Raw genomic sequence first — 15,901 nt, forward strand, 5'->3', positions numbered from 1 at the left:
AAAGGGAAGGAAGGAAGGGAGGGAGGGAGGAAGGAAGGAAAGAAGGAAGGAAGGAAGGAAGGAAGGAAGGAAGGAAGAAAGGAAGAAGGAAGCAAGTAGCTGGATTACAGGTGTACCCACTGCACCCAGCCATTGAAATTTTGGTTAAGGAAGACTTGCCTGAAGTGGTGACTTCAAGCAGAAACCTGGAGAATGTGAGTGGGTAGCATAATGAATTCTACTGTTATGTATAATTATAAGGCATCAATGAAAAAAAGAACAAGAGGGGCAAGATCTGGGGATATTTGGAGCAAGAGTATTCCAGGCAGAGGGAACAAGCACAAAGACCTCAGGCAGAGGATGATCATTTCAGGAAAAGTCATAGGGCACTTGTGGCTGGAAAGCCTGCGTAGGGAACAGAGTACTGGGCGATGAGGTCAGTGATGGAGTGAGCAGACAGCACCAGGATGCAGCCCACTTTGAGCGCTTTGCCTCTGCTCAAGAGTGATTTGCTAATACTGGGCACAGCGGCCCACGCCTGTGATACCAGTAACCTGGGAGGCTGAGGCAGAAGGATCACAAGTTTGAGACCAGTCTGGGCAACTTAGTGAGAACCTGTCTCAAAATAAAAAATTAAAAGGGTTGGGGATGTAGCTCAGTGATAAAGCATCCCTGGGTTCAGTCCCCAGAAGGGAAAAAAACAAACAAACAAAAACAAAAGAGGAGGAGGAGAAGAAGAAGAGATATTTGCTGAGTGAATGCACACTAAATGCCTAGGCCAGTCAGGGCTCTAACCCTTTCACCAGGGTACCTTGTACTAGAGGGCACCAGGCAGTCTTCCTCGGGCCTTGAATATGCCCTAAAGGAGAGGTAAGAGAGGCACAAAGGCTTTGCAGACATTTCAGGGAGTCTCCAGAGCCGTGAGAATTGCTCATCTGAAGTACAGGGTCTGTGTGAAGTCCATGGTCCAGGCTGTGATCAGATCAGCCAGGTCTTGAAGTTCAGAACAAATATTTTGTGCTTGAGTTTTCCATAGCAGCAGGGCCTCAGAAGGGGTTCAAGCAGGGGGACTGCATTTTAGCACAATAGCTCCAGCCTTCAAAGGGAGGAGTGGCCAGGCAGACAGAGACAAGGTGTTGGGGACCAGGGGGCGAGGTCCAAGTGAACTACCTGAGATGTAGGGGTGCAGAAAGGACTGAGACCAAGGTCTGCAAGCCTGGATTAGGCCATCTCCTTCCCTGTCCACCAGCCCTGGGCCCAGAGTCAGCAGAAAATCCTGGCTCCAAGAAGGAGGAGGTGCAGAGCCAGAAGCTGCTGAGGGAGCTCGGGCAGCAAGATGCCATTGTGCGTCGGCAATCAAGAGGCTTCAGAGGAAATCAAAAGCACCAACTGGGGAAATGATGTGTGCACACTCTTCCTCTCTCTCTCAGACACACACACAAACTTCTGCCTCCAAAATGGGTCAAGTGAAGGCTGTGGGAGTGGGTTGGGGAGGAAGAATGGCGGGGGGGGGGGGGGGATGCCAGGAGGCCCCAGAGCAGCCTGGGTCCTTGTGCCCACTCACCCTCCTGGCATAGGGGATGGCAGCAGCTGCAGGGTGGGGTGGGATGTGAGGATAAATATACACCTCCCCATGCATATGGATAATGCACGCAGCTGCCCCGCTTGCCTAGTGTTCATTAGGACCAACTGTTTCAGGAGCGGTGCAGGCGAGCGGGAGGGGGTGATATGCCCATTCACAAACTCGGGGTAGGGGGGCAGCCTGCAGCTGTGCAGACACCTCCCCCTGCCTGGATCAGCATCCCAGCTCCTCAAGGCCCCTTCCTCCCTCTTTTCTTCCAACTCACAGCTCTGCCAGATCTGGAGGCTTCAGGCTAGGAAAGGGCACTGGTGAAAGGTGAAATCGGGGCTGAACCCCCACATGATAGGAACTGGGTGAAGTGAGGGGAAGTTGGGCTGGTTTGGGTCCCTTGGCCCCAGAATGAGCTGTTGCTGACAAACCAAAGCTTCTTATCCACTTCTTTCCAAAAGCCATCTGTGGCATCCCGTCAGGATCGCTGCTTTGGCCCTGTTATCCGAAGCTCTAGGAAAGCTCCATTCATATTCCAAAGCCTGTTCTGTGCCCCCAATAGAATTGAAGGGGGTTGGGGGCTTGTATGCAGCCGGATGCTGGCTTTGACCCCCCAGAGCGGGTATCCAGGTGGGACTGGGGACTGGGTTGAGGGGAGGGTGCTAAATGCCAGGCCCAGGGAAGGGTCTGGCTGGTATAATAGGTGAGGCACCACTGAGAACGACTGTGCAGCCTGTGCCCTATACAAGTGTACTGGCCTGAGGTTCCCGTGGACAGCACCATGCTTGGAACTCCGGTGTGGAACACGCTGTCCCATGTGGGTCAGAGAGGGCCCAGGAGAAGGGCCTTTCTGCCTCAGGGAGCATGCCTCCTGCTCAGAGAAACTGTGAGGACAAAGGCCATGCGTCTGTCCTCTCTCCTCTCCTCCAGTGGTCTTGGAAGGTTATGGGGCTGCTGCTCCAGGGACCTGGGTCAGGGACAGCTAAACGCCAAGCAGGAAGGAAGGCAGGGGAGCCAGGCCATAACCCAAATTGCAGCAGCCTCCCAGGCTTGCAGACTTGCTTTTCTCCCCTCTTCCCCGCCGGTTTTGAGTCCAGGGCACTTTACTACTGAGGCCTTTCTATTTTTTATTTTCAGACAGGGTCTCACTAAGTCACCTAGGGCTTAAACTGCTGAGGCTGGCCTTAAACTTGCAATCCTCCAGACTCAGTCTCACACCACTGGGATTATAGGCACGTGCCACCATGCTGGCTCCCCAGCCTTTCCTTTGTTGGGAGGGTGGGGCTGAGTTCATCCTGCCCCTCTGTTGGTGACCTCCAGACAGCAGCCAATCCTGGGACCCAGAGGAAGGATCCCTTGGACCCTGAAAAATGTGGGTGGCAAAGAGTGTCCCTGTGTCCTGGAGCCTCCAGCATCTCCCAGCAGTTGAAGCCCTACCTGTTAGGACTGCCAGAGCTAGTGGTGAGAAATAGAGGAGTCAGCAGGAATCCCAGGCAAGCCACTTCCTAGCTTCTCCCCAAGTGGGCAAATGTCTCCATAGCAAGGACTAGTAATGGCCATCCAGCAGGACCTAAGGAGTCACTCAGCTAATCATTAGAAGAGGTAGGGGGCTGGAGAGATAGCTCAGTCAGTAGAGTACTTGCCTTGTAAGCACAAGGCCCTGGGTTCGATCCCCAGCAACCCCCCCCCCAAAAAAAAAAAAAAAAAGAAGGGGTAGCAGTTTGCTTATCTAAATGTAAGTTTATCTAAATGTTAGTTCCACCCCCACCCCCTGAAGCCTTGGCTTCAGGTGTCCCAATAGTCTCCCTGCCCCCTCCCGGACTCCCTGACTCTCTGCAATTCTGTCATTAATATTTCATTTCTTTAGCAAAGGCTTTTGTCCCTATTCACTTGGAGAGAAGAAACCTCTCCATAGTTCTTTGTACAAGAGGATTTCTCCAGTTGAGATGCTGGGGATTGAACCCAGGGCCTTGTGCTTGTGAGGCAAGCACTCTGCCAACTGAACTATATCCCCAGCCCTCCTGTCTTTTTTGAGAGCAGAGACTTAGAAGTCAAAAGGGAAAAAGGTAATTTGGGACCCAGCAGTCAAAAAGGCCTGAGTTCGACTTCTGCCTCTGTCTTGTTCTTCCTGATCTTGGGCAAGTGACCCAAATTCTGTGAGCCCCAATCCCCACAGTATGAGTGATAAGACCTTCAGTTAATGATGTTCTTGCAAGGATTAAACAATAACTGGGAAGTTCCCGGGCCTCCTTAACAATTTTTTTCTCACCTGACACTATGGGGATCTGGTTGTTGGCTGTACTTCCATTTGTCCATGTGTACGGCTTGATCTGGACACACTTGTGCACACACACACACACACACACACACACACCCCTACACTGCTGGGCCAGCAGATGCACTGCAGGGAGCCCGAGCTCTGTTTCCCCCCTCCCTGCCCTGCTCCTGGTGGCTGCAGCTTCTCTGTGTTCTGCAGTGCTGGAAAAGGAAATTACAGAACAGATTGCAATTAAGGGGGATGCAGAGGGGGGAGAGACAGAGGCCCTAAAATGCAGCTTGACTGAGCGCTAAACTGTGTTTTTGCCCCAAGCCAATCAGGAGCCTCTGACAGGAGCCTGTTCCCACTTACAAATCTAATTGCCGGAGGTGTGGCTGAGGTGGCCCTGGGAGCATCAAGAGAAGGGGGCTGCCAGTCCCCCAGCTAGCAGGCTGCCTGCTTGTTGCTTTGAAAGTCACAGAGCCACATAGGAAGGGAGGTGGGGAGCAGAGATCTTGGGGACCTGGGAAAGCCCAGACTTCAGAATTTCAGCCAGTTATCTTAATAGGTACCAATGATTTAGCAGGTGCTATGCACTGTACATACACAATATTCTCCAAGTCTCTTGACAACTACACAAGATGACTATTAGTTCATTTTACAGATAAGAAACTGAGGCACAGTGACTTAATAATATGTTAGATATTTCCCTAAGTCTAGGAACTTTATTTATATTACTTCTTTTCTTAAATCTGCCTGTGGCCAGTGTGGTGGCACATACCTGTAATCCCAGTGACTCAGGAGGCTGAGGCAGGGGGACTGTAAATTCAAGGCCAATCTCAGCAATTTAGCAAGATGCTTATTAATTTAGTGAGTCCCTGTCTCAAAACAAAAAAATTAAAAAGGACTGGGACTATAGCTTAGTACTGGGTTTAATCCCCAGTACCAACAAACAAAAAAATCCAACTCCCTCCTACTATAATCCCATTTCACAGATGACGAGGCACAACTCCAAGAGAAGAAGTAACTTGCCCAAGACTTATGGATGAGTTAGGGTTGAACTTGGGTCTCTCTAACTCCAGAGAATATACATTGTAATTGTTTTGTACTGTCCCTTTATTAAGTCCTGGGCAGGAATGCCAGATCTATTGAAAAACAAAACAAACCCACCACCACATAACCAAAAAAACAGGATGGTTAGTTAAATTTGAATTTCAGATACACAATGAGTTTTCTTGAGTATTATAACAATGTCCCAAATATTGCCAGGGGTATATTTGAAATAAAATCTATTCATTGTTTATCTGAAATTTGAGCTGAACTGAGTGTCCTGTGATTACCCAGCAACCTTAGGCCTTTCCCCTCCTGCCCCTGGCTCCCTTCTCCTATGCCAACGACTTGCCCTTTAATGTGGGGCCCTCTGAGACCAGGAGTGCTGCTGGATCTCTAGGTTGCTGAAGGGGTAAACAAACTTTTCAGCTGTGGAGGGCACAGTCCTGGGTCCCTGCCAACTTTGCTGCCTACTGTGTGACTTTGGGTGAGACTTTCCCCTCTTCGAACCCTCTCATCATATGACCCAGTATCTGGTATTGAGCTAGCTGCTCATCTCCCTACCCCCCCTGACTTTCCTACTGTCTTCTCCCTTTTTCCTGTTCATGGGGCCAGACCTTTGTGAAATCCATGGATGTGCTGCTGTGAGGACAAAAGATACCCAGCACCTGGGACAGGGAGCTCCAGGCAGGCAGTGCTGGTCAGAGGAGACATCTGGTGTGGAGGGAGGAGGCCGAGCAGGAGAACTTGGGAGGCTGGGGGTGGAGACTGCCAGGAAGTGGGCCATCGATTTTTTTTTTTTTTTTTTTTTGGTCAGTGGTGATGACAGCTGACCCAGGTTTCGGGCCCCCAACATCCCCCTGCACTTAAAGGCTCTGTGATCTTGGCAAATTCCTCGACTGAGGGAAATGGCTCTGCTTGCTCAACTGCAAAGGGGGACGGATGCTGCCGTGATCTATGTACAGTGCCTGGTATGCAGGAGGAGCATAAAAGGTAGCTATTATTGCTGCTGCTGCTGTATTAACATTATATACATCCTTCTGAAATCAGCCCCTCGAGGAAAGCTAACCTCTGAAAGGGCAAAGCCATCTGGGCCCTCTGGGCCCTCTCGGAGCTTCTGTAAAGAACACACCTCATTCTGGGCTGCCTTCATTTCAGCTGCATTTTATTTGTCGCATTTTTGACAGACGTCTAAATTATACATTGAGTTTTCCACATGACCAAACACCACGTCCCTTCCTTTGATTATCATTTTCAAAAGGGACTATAAAAAAAGAACCTTTCGATGGATCAGACTGAACCCTGAAACCACATGGAGTGCAGAGCTAAAAATAAAAGGAAGTAAGAAGCGGTCCCTGAGAAGGAAAGCAAAGAGAAATCAAAGCACACTGTGATGGGGATCGAGAGACGAGTCCTGGTGAGGGTGACATGGTGTCACCCTCCAGGCCAGGCCGGATAAGGAGCGGACAGTGAGGGTGGGGCACAGTGGCACAAAAATAGCCACCACTTTAGTCCAGAGGGGAATAAAGAAATTTGTCAAAAGCCAGGAGAGAGAGAGGTGGAGATGGAGGAGGAGGGAGGGCGGGGGCAGGACTTGTCATCCTGTAGCTACCCTGGCTGCGGACTTCTCTAACCCTGGCACGGTGCTAACTGCTGGCATAATCGCTGACTTTCAGCTGTGCACCGACATGTTCCCCAGCTCAGCCCACATCAATGACACCCTTGTTTCCATAGTAACCAAGGGAGAACGAAGGGGAAAGGGTGCATTGCACTGGGCGCAGGGAATCCAGCCAAAAGCAGCCTCAAGGGGTGGGTGGGGAGGAGGGGAGGACTCAGTTTTTCCCACAACTGATTCGAGCACTCACTCTGGCCAGCCTGGGCCTTGCCCGCCCTCTGGCCCCAGCCTCCAACCCAGCGATCCTGCAGAGTGCAAAAGTCTTACTAAGGCTCACTGGGGTGGGGTGGGGGTGGGGAGAAGGCTATCCCCTTTCTAGCTTCAGATTCTGTCTTCAGGTCGTGGCCACAGGGGGCGGGGAGGTGGCACTGGGGAGAGAAAAGGGGACTTTAAAAGCATATTGTTTTTACAAATGGGAGCTTTCAAACTCTGCATTTTTCAGGCTCATCTCATCTACCCTCTGAACCTCTGGAGGGTTCAACAGGGCTCACAGGGAAGATGAAAGCACGTGACATCACAATGTCTGTCTCTAGCTGAAAGCAAGTGTTAACATTCACAGAGGCTGTTATCAGAGCAGGGCAAGCGGCTTCTGCCTGCTCTCTGGGTCTGGGGAGGGCTTTTCAGAACAGTTCCGGAAGTTGGTGGTAAGAGACCAAAAACATTCTGCAGTCCATCCCCCGCCAGAGTCAAAGTTCCCGATTGTGGTGCTCCAAAACGGCAGACCTCAAAGCAGGCATTTTGCCCTTCAGATTACATCCCTGGTGCACTATTTAGAAGAAAAAACAAATTTCAAGGGCCAGAGCCACATTTCTAGCCTGGCAGAAGTGGCATTTCCAATTCCTTCTAGTTCTGTTTTGTCACTCTTCAAAGTGAGAGAGGACCTTGAGTGAGCCAGAGAGGTCAGGGGACGAGGATGCAGGCGGCCATGGGCTGAGTGGTTAGAAAACCTCACCTTTTGTTTTGCAAGCCCTTCCAGGTCTGTCCGCAGCCACCTCGCTCGAGGCACGTTTTCCCAGATGACTTTGTTAATGACTTTCACCCAGACAGCCTTCGAAACTGGTCTGGCTTGTGTCTCTCCTGCCTGACTCTTATCCAGAAAAAGCTGGGTACAGAGGGTCCAGGGCTGCTGCAGCCCCTTCTGTCGGCTCACATGTCATGGTAGGTTTGGAAAGGGCCACTTCCCAGGATGAGAAGGCAGCTGGCCTCCCAGGACCCACCAGGCACTGGACAGTCTCTTATTCATTCTCTGAAAACCCCTGAGTGGAGGCACAGAACAGAGTTGAATTCAGGAGCGGGGCTACGCTCTGGCCCGCTTTCCCATGCTGGAAGCTGGGGGTTTCCAAAGGCTCATGGAAACAAGCCCCTTTTGCAACACAGGGCAGGAGAGGCTTCTGCCACTCCTCTCCAATCAATCAACAGAGGACACATTTCACTGGAGAGAGGCAGGGGAGACCAGCAGCTGGGTGACTGGCCTCCTTGGGCATGCCCCCCGCCATCACACACCCAGGTTCTTCCCCGCAGCAGACCTCCCCACCCACGTGCATCCCACACCACATCGTTGCCAGCACTGTAAAAATTGATCTCTTTGCAAAATTGATCTGCCTGGCTTTTCTCAGTGGAGCAGGTTCATGGTAAAGCTGCATTTATTTTTAAAATCTGATAGCAGCAGCCTATTGTGATCATTTAAACACAGACTTCTTTGAGCTTTAGAAATCCCTTCTATAGGAGGGCCATGGAGAAGTCAGCTAATCTCAGAGCCGGCTGCTCACTGCTCCACTGAACTGGAGAAAGCCTGTTTACGCTAGCCTGAGCCCTCGATGTGAGGGCTTTTTAAGGACCTTGTAATTTTTCTGGAATTAAACCTCCCACCTCTCCTTACATTCCAGATGTCATTACAGTCAAAAGTCAAAAGAATTTGCTTCCCTGTGTGGCTGACTTGGGGTGGGGGTTGGGGTATGTTTCTGTAGAGACTTGTTTGCAAGAATTTTTTTCCCGTCCAAAGGGTGAAGATTACATACAGTTTCCCACCTGCATGACAAGATGGTTTAATCATCTGGTATCCTTCCCCTGCCCCCCTTCAGTCTGCTGGACAGACTGAAGCTCTGGCTCAGTTGGCGATGGCAGAAATCACCGACCCAGCACCAGCAAACACTGTGCTTCCCAGCCACAGGGGTGGGGACGCTGGGTGGGGTGGGGGGAAGGACAGGTCAGTAAATAAATGAACTCAGCATAAGCAGCTTCTTCCTCTTTTTCTTATCCTTTTTTTTTTTTTTTTTTTAAGAAAAAATGCCCACTGGAATTGTCTAAACTGCAATGCAATCTCTTGCTCATTTAAAAGATCTCATTTTCTAATCATGTGCTTTGAGACATTTAATACTATTTCAATTATGCAGAGGAAATAATATAATTCCTTTATTTGAAAAATGATACTGAACCTCAGAGATCAGTTAAATCTACTGCTGGAATGGGGATTCTTTTTAAACTGTGTTGTTCCCTCTCTTCAAACAGCTGTAGCTGTACACAGATGGAAAAACATTTGGTCAGAAAGCAGCAAATCAGTGTTTTTCAGGACCCAATTCGGTTCCCGCAGCTCCTGCGTCTCCATTCGTCTAGATTTTATTTCTTCTTTGCATTGACATTTTTGCAGACCCAATTCATGCCATCCTTTGAGGGAAATAGTCAGAGAAAGATAGTGTTAGTTGCAAGAAAGGCCCCACACACTCCAGCCAGGGGGGGAAGGGAGAGAAGGGAAGGGACAGGGGGCATCTGTCCTCCCTCCAGGGGACTATCAACTCCAGGGAGTCTGCTTGCCCCAGGGGCCCACCTGGATGAGCAGGGACAGTGACCTCCTTGGGGGAGAGAAGGGAGGTCTCTGAGGGCTCAGGAGGGAGTTGGGAGGAGGAGGACTGAGCATCTGAACTTGAGATGGGTCCTCAGGAACTCCCTCTGAAAAAATAAACACATCTGCCTGGATCCAAAGCCTGATTAAGGAGCTATCAGGAAAGATTCCAGCCATTTTTTGGCTTTTTCTAAAAGCTGACCTTTGCTAGGGCATTAAATTCAATAAGCCACCCTTCTGGTGCCCCGGTGTGTTTACAGTGTGACAGTGTACACTTGGGTTAAATTAAATTTCTTTTTGGAAAAACAAACCCTCTGCAGTATGTGTTCCTAGACACACACGGGGGCAATGTGCATTTATTTCTCTTCTTGCTGTACTACAGACAGGCTTAAAAGGGTCTGGCTTGTTTCTTGTACCTTTAAGCTCTACCAAGCTGAGGGACTGGAGAGAAGGTTCCCTTAAAGGCACACTGACCTTGAAAGTGTCCTCTCTTAGAGGCTGGAGAGGGACCGAGGTAAACCACACAATGCCTATAGCCACCTGGCAGGCAGCACAATTCCTCATGGATGCCAGGCCTGTCAGACAGACCTCCTTTCCCACCCCCTCTGGAGCCTACCTGGACGCACCCTGCCTTCCCCAGAGGCTCTCTGACCTTCAGGGGTGTGGGGAGGGAGTTCCCTCCAAAGGCCTGAACAAAATCCAACGCGGCCCCTGCAATGGATCCCTTTCCCTGCATCTGGGTCCCACACATTTGTGCTTATCAGGCAGACATGACACCCCGAGCCCACATTTCCTGTGGCCATGGATCTAGCTGCTGAACCTGAACGGCTGAGACAGCTTACAGTAATAAATATCAGCTGACACCCTTGGCCATTTGGAACATTAATCCCATAAACAATACATCACTGCAAAACAACCAGCAGGCATCCTCTCTCCTGGCTAATCTGACTGTCACCTGCGTTTACAGTGATTAAAACTCCGCCAGTTGCCATCAGAGCTCTTGGGCAGGAGAACCAGATAACACAAGCAAACCTCGGGGCCCTTGCCAAGACAAGGCTGGCCAGGGCTGAAAGCCCCAAGGTGGAGCACCTGGCCGTGGCGGGGCAGGTGGAGGAATGCAGAGGTGGGCACGAGGCAGATGCCCACCGCATCTCCAATCACAACTGGGTCAGCTGCGCACTCTGAAACATAGAGGCCAATTTAAGACCATTTTATGAAAAGGATTAATTTAAAGAGAAGCATGTTTAATTTTAGTAGCTAATTGGTTTCCAGGAAAAAAAAAAAAAAAAAAAAAGATCACCTGCCAGGAGACAAAAAAGATTTTACAAATACAAGAGGGATGGGCAAGATAACCATCTTCCCTGCCTCCCAGGCTCAACAGCTCAGCACTTGCACAGCATTTCCATCCAGGAGCCCGTATGGATGCCCCAAGGTGCCACCTCAATATCCTCCCTCTACAGACTCGCCACCTTGGATCAGACCAGCTGCTCTGAGTCAAGAACTGTGTTCCCACATGAAGTGAATGCCGCTTCATCTTTTTTCTTGTTTTATGGCAGATGAAGGAGGGGGTTTCTTTTATTATATGTAACTGAACATGAGTGCAGGCAAAGAGATAGGAAAATATTTACTCAGCTGCAGGGACTCAAAGGAGAAGGTAGAGGGTGAGGGAGCCTTGCCCTGGGCATCCGCTGTGGAGGCGAGCAGGGGTTTAAAGAGCGAGCCCTGCTGAGGGGCAGTGTCCTCCAGATGTCTGAGGACCTGCAATGGTGAGACCTGTCCAGCCTCAGTGTCGCCAACAGAGGGCGCTCTCGGGCTAGCACCCGCTGACCTCAGGCCCCAGGGTCCCCACTACTATGCCTCATACCTACAGGAACGTGGGAAGCACCCTAGGCTTAATGGGGGCAAAGCCCTGTGGCTGCCCTGGGCTTGGGGAAGCCCCTCTGATCTGAAGTGTTTGGGGGTTGGGCACAGCACCTTTCTTGTACTGAGAGAATCTGAGTTGGAGGTGGGAGGTGTGGGGGAGGTGACAATCAACAATTCAGGTGACAATACCTCATAAATCAAACTGGGGCAAGCTTTGTCAAGGAGCCCACTGGAAAGGAAAGATAATAATGTTGTCCAAGATCCCCAAGGGGAGCGTCCGCATGGGACTTGCTTGATATTGTGTTCCTGGAAACTGGCATGGTGTCTAGCCTACAGTCAACACTTAATTTGTATCTTTTAAATTAATCTTTGTAACAACTCTGCAAAGTAGGTGCTATTATAATTCCATACTACAGATGAGGAAGTGAAGGCACAGAATAGTCTGGAGCAGAGGCGAGCTGTGAAGCCAGGCAGCGTAGCTCCGGTGGCTGCATCCCTGCTCTTGAACCATTTACTAATTCTCTGTGACTGTGGGTCAAAGCCACAGCAAGGGCTCTGCCTCAGGCTTCGAAAGGAGCTGGGTGTCACCCTGAAGGTGAACCGACAGCTAGTGTTTTCTTCCTCATGACTTTAGCAGAATACAGAGGCCAAGATACCTGAGGGCAGTCTGCCCAACTCAGTTGCTGCTCTGAAGGGGCCACAGAACTCTAAAGACTCCTGGGGAGTTGGCACCTGGGCCTGCGGGAGCGTGATCCTGGCATACTGATTACCCACCTAGACCACCTCCTCCAGTGGAAACTACATTTAGAGACAACATAACTGCAAGCAGAGGAAACTCTGCTCCTTACATTTTATTTGCTCTTCTTTAAATGTACCTGACAGTAGAGTGTATTTTGACATATTATACATATATGGAATATAACTTATTCTAATTAGGATCCCATTCTTATGGTTATACATGATGTGGAGTCTTACTGGGCTCCTTACTTTTTTTTTTTTTTTTTTTAATATAGGGGATTGAACCCAGGGGTGCTTAACCACTGAACCACATCCTTAACCCTTTTTAAATTTTTAAAATTTTCAGACCAGAGTCTAACTGAGTTGCTTAGGGCCTCAATAAGTTGCTGAGGCTGGTTTGAACTTGGAATCTTCCTGCCTCAGCCTCCCCAGCCACTGGGATTACAGGTGTGAGCCACCATGACTGGCTGCTTCTTATATTATTTTTTTTGGGGGGGATACCAGGGATTGAACTTAGGGACACTTGACCACTGAGCCACATCCCCAGATCTGTTTTGTATTTTATTTAGAGACAGGGTCTCACTGAGTTGCTTAGTGCTTCGCTATTGCTGAGGCTGGCTTTGAACTCATGATCTTCCTGTCTCAGCCTCCTGAGCCACTGGAACTGCAGGCGTGCACCACCAAGCCTGGCTTGCTTCTTTCATTTTTAAGTGAATGTCCCACACCACTCTTGCTTTCCCCTGGCAAGACTTTGTTTCCGTAAAACAGACAACTGAGAAGAGATGATTGCTGACTCGGAGCAGGTTTCTTTCTGCCTCCAAAGAAGGAAATGAACTCAGGTTTGTTTAACGGTTAAGCCTTTATTGTTAAAACTGGTTTGACCAATTTCCTGCACATTTGATCTTCATCATGAGGAGATAATCTTTTTTTTTTTGGGGGGGGAGGGGAGTTACTGGGGATTAAACACAGGGGCACTCGACAACACAGCTATATCTCCAACCCTTTTGACAGCATCTTGCTAAGTTACAGAGGTTGGCCTCGAATTTGTAATCCTCCTATCTCAGCCTCTTGAGTAGCTGGGATTACAAGTGAGTGCCAGTGTACCTGATCAGGAAGACAATCTTTGGCATGAATAGTCCACCCTTTCTTTCTCCATTGCATCCTCCCCTGACTAGCTGAATTCAGTAATAGGAACTAAAGAGAGAGATTGAATCTTAAATTCTGAGCTCTGGTCTCATGGAAAGGAAATAAATTTCTCCATGTCACAATATTGTTCTCAACTATAACCACTGGGAGAAACAGAAGGCTGTCCCTAACTATATGGGTGGAAATCTACTAATCACAGATCCCTGTGTCCCAGGGTTTGAGATGCACAGCTTCTTTCTATGGGAAGAGGGGTCTCTGAGTGCAGTGCTCTTTTTAATTTGATCTCAGTCCAGTGCATTCATCACTGCTGGATGGTTGGAAAGAATCAGTGGCAGCCGTGGTTGGATGGACCTGGTTTTTAAAGCCATGCTGGTTATGTGGTCACTTTAGTAATTGCTTTAAGATGATGAGGCGCTCAGACCCTTGCTGAGCAATGTAGCCTGTCCCATTGTGCCATCAGGCCCCCAGGGTCAAGGAGCAGCTGGATGCAGCATACATAAAATATTGCTTGCTATTAATATTTTTCTAGTGACAAAGGACACCACACCAGGGAGGATGCAAAATCAGATGTCCTGAGCTTGCTTTCTTACTCTACAGAAAGGTTTAAAAATTTAAAAATAAACCTGAGGTCTGACTCACAGTTAAGCAGCTCATGTACACCTGAAAATGGCAACTGATGCTGGGCCTCCAAAGTAGTATGTCATTTTTTTTAAATAACATAATTCAGGGTAGGGGTGTAGCGCAGTGGTAGAGTATGTGCTTATTAGCATGTATGAGGCCCTGAGTTTGATCCTCAGCACAAAAACAAACAAAAACCCTAAAATGTGTTGGCTATTAGGGAAAAGCCTCCTAGATCAAGGAAATAGAAGCAAAGCCAAGAAACTGGGCTAGTGAAGGTCCAGTGCTCATCGGTGAGGCTGAATGAAATAGCCACACCTCCCCATTCAGATGTCGAGTGACACTTGCTGTGGAAGGGAGGCAGCTGGAAGACTACTGTGACCTGTATCATCATTTCTGCCCAGAGAAAGATGAGGGGGACTGGGGACAGATGTAAAATGAAGAGGTGGGCATGAGGTGGTGGCCTGGAGAGCAGCACCCAAGGGATGCTACATTCTGCTAGCTCAAAGCCATTGGTACAGGCAGGTCTCTGTGGTGCCTGAAGCTAGAGGCCAGGTTAAGACTGCTGATCTCTGCTTTGAAAGGAAATCCAAAGTCAGGATAATTTTAATTTTACACACACACACAGTGTTTTAGAAAGAAAATGTCTTCAAACACCTGAAACTACAATAGCAAGGGCAGCTGGTTAGGGGTTCAAACGCAGGTCTGCAGGTGGAAGAGGGATGGATTTCTCTGGCCCTAAGCCAGATCTTTTGTTCGCTATTTTCTAAATATCCATGGGAAAAGAAAAAAACAGAGTCCTGGTGTTAAATGCTATATCCTGGGATAGGCCCTAGCGGCCAGGCGTGGCCTTCAGGGCAGTGAGGTGGCATCTTCCATGTTTTAAGGGAGTCTGGGGAGGGAGTTTTAGGTTATCCTTTCAGACATTTTTCAGTTCCTCCTCCTCCTGCCTTCATCTACTTGACATAACTGGGTCTTTCCTGATCACGCCTCTGGACTATGGGCCTCTCAGCAGGACAGAACTTCCAAGATTGATGTTCTCTTCCAGCACCTTGTGCCATTTACCTGTTCTCTGTTTTTGACAGCTTCTCATGAAAACCTGCTTTAATTACGTGATGGGCTGGCCTCCTCGTCACCATCAATCAGGCAAAGACAGACCTGTTCCAAATGTTCTCAATGCCCTCGAAAGTCAATTTTCCCACCCACTGTGGGGATTTTGAACAACATGTGGTATTGCCCACCTTGTGAAGCCCACATATCTGCCTTGGGAATGTCAGGTGGAACAAGACCCTAAAATCTGCCCCAGAATCACCAACTTCCGTAATCTCAAATCGTGAGTTTAAGTCACTCAACTAATGAGAAGTGATACACCTGCCCTACTTAGTCCACAGTGGGGTGAGTACACCTTCTAGTAGATATTTGCCTATTCCCCCGACTTGCCCACATGGGGGTCCTGTCAATTTTTCAGTATAAGACAGGTCTCCCAGATGCATGTTAATTATACACACACACACACACACACACACACACACACACACACACACACAGAGCAAACAGAGATGCAAACAGAGATGCTGTCTTTTTTTTTTTTTGGTACTGGGGATTGAACCCAGGGGTACTTAACCACTAAGCTATATCCCCAGCCATTGTTATTTTTTATTTTGAAACAGGGTCTCTCTAAGTTGCCCAGGTTGGCCTTGAACTTACAATCTTCCTGCCTCAGCCTCCCTAGTTGCTGGGATTACAGGCATGCACCACCATACCCAATGAGATGTTGTCTTTTAACACCTACAACTTGAACATAAATTCCAGATTTTTAAAAAAATTTTTCCTACATATTCCTTCAGGTTCATTAGAGCTGTGGTGCCAGATGTTACCTGACCAACCTACTGAGTATGATTATTTCAGTGACTTTGCCTATTACTAGGGAGGTAGGATAGGATAGGGAGGACAAAATTGGAATTTAGAATATTTTAATAATTATTATATAGTATCCATGTCTAAAAGTGACCCCAAACAATTGGATCTTATGGACATTTTTCTAGAGAAGTCTTTAATTTTTAGGAATATTTTAATCCTTAATTAATAAGAATCATAAAGGCCTGCATTTCAATGATGCAATGCTGAAAAGGATTCTGTTTAAGTGATTCTTTTAAAAGTGAAAAC

At 48.6% G+C, this 15,901-nt stretch overlaps 1 protein-coding gene across 1 annotated transcript in view; it reads right to left on the reverse strand.

Moving 5' to 3' along the window:
• Window positions 1–8,921: 8,921 nt before the first annotated feature.
• Window positions 8,922–15,901, reverse strand: part of Arl3 (ADP ribosylation factor like GTPase 3) — a 37,671-nt gene continuing 30,691 nt past the window's right edge. Inside the window, exon 6 of the mRNA XM_047553165.1 lies at window positions 8,922–9,195. Coding sequence (XP_047409121.1) covers window positions 9,148–9,195 — 48 coding nt within the window. The 3' untranslated portion in view covers window positions 8,922–9,147. The remainder of the gene's footprint in view (window positions 9,196–15,901) is intronic.

Source organism: Sciurus carolinensis, chromosome 5 (assembly GCF_902686445.1).
Source record: "Sciurus carolinensis chromosome 5, mSciCar1.2, whole genome shotgun sequence".
NCBI lineage: Eukaryota > Metazoa > Chordata > Mammalia > Rodentia > Sciuridae > Sciurus > Sciurus carolinensis.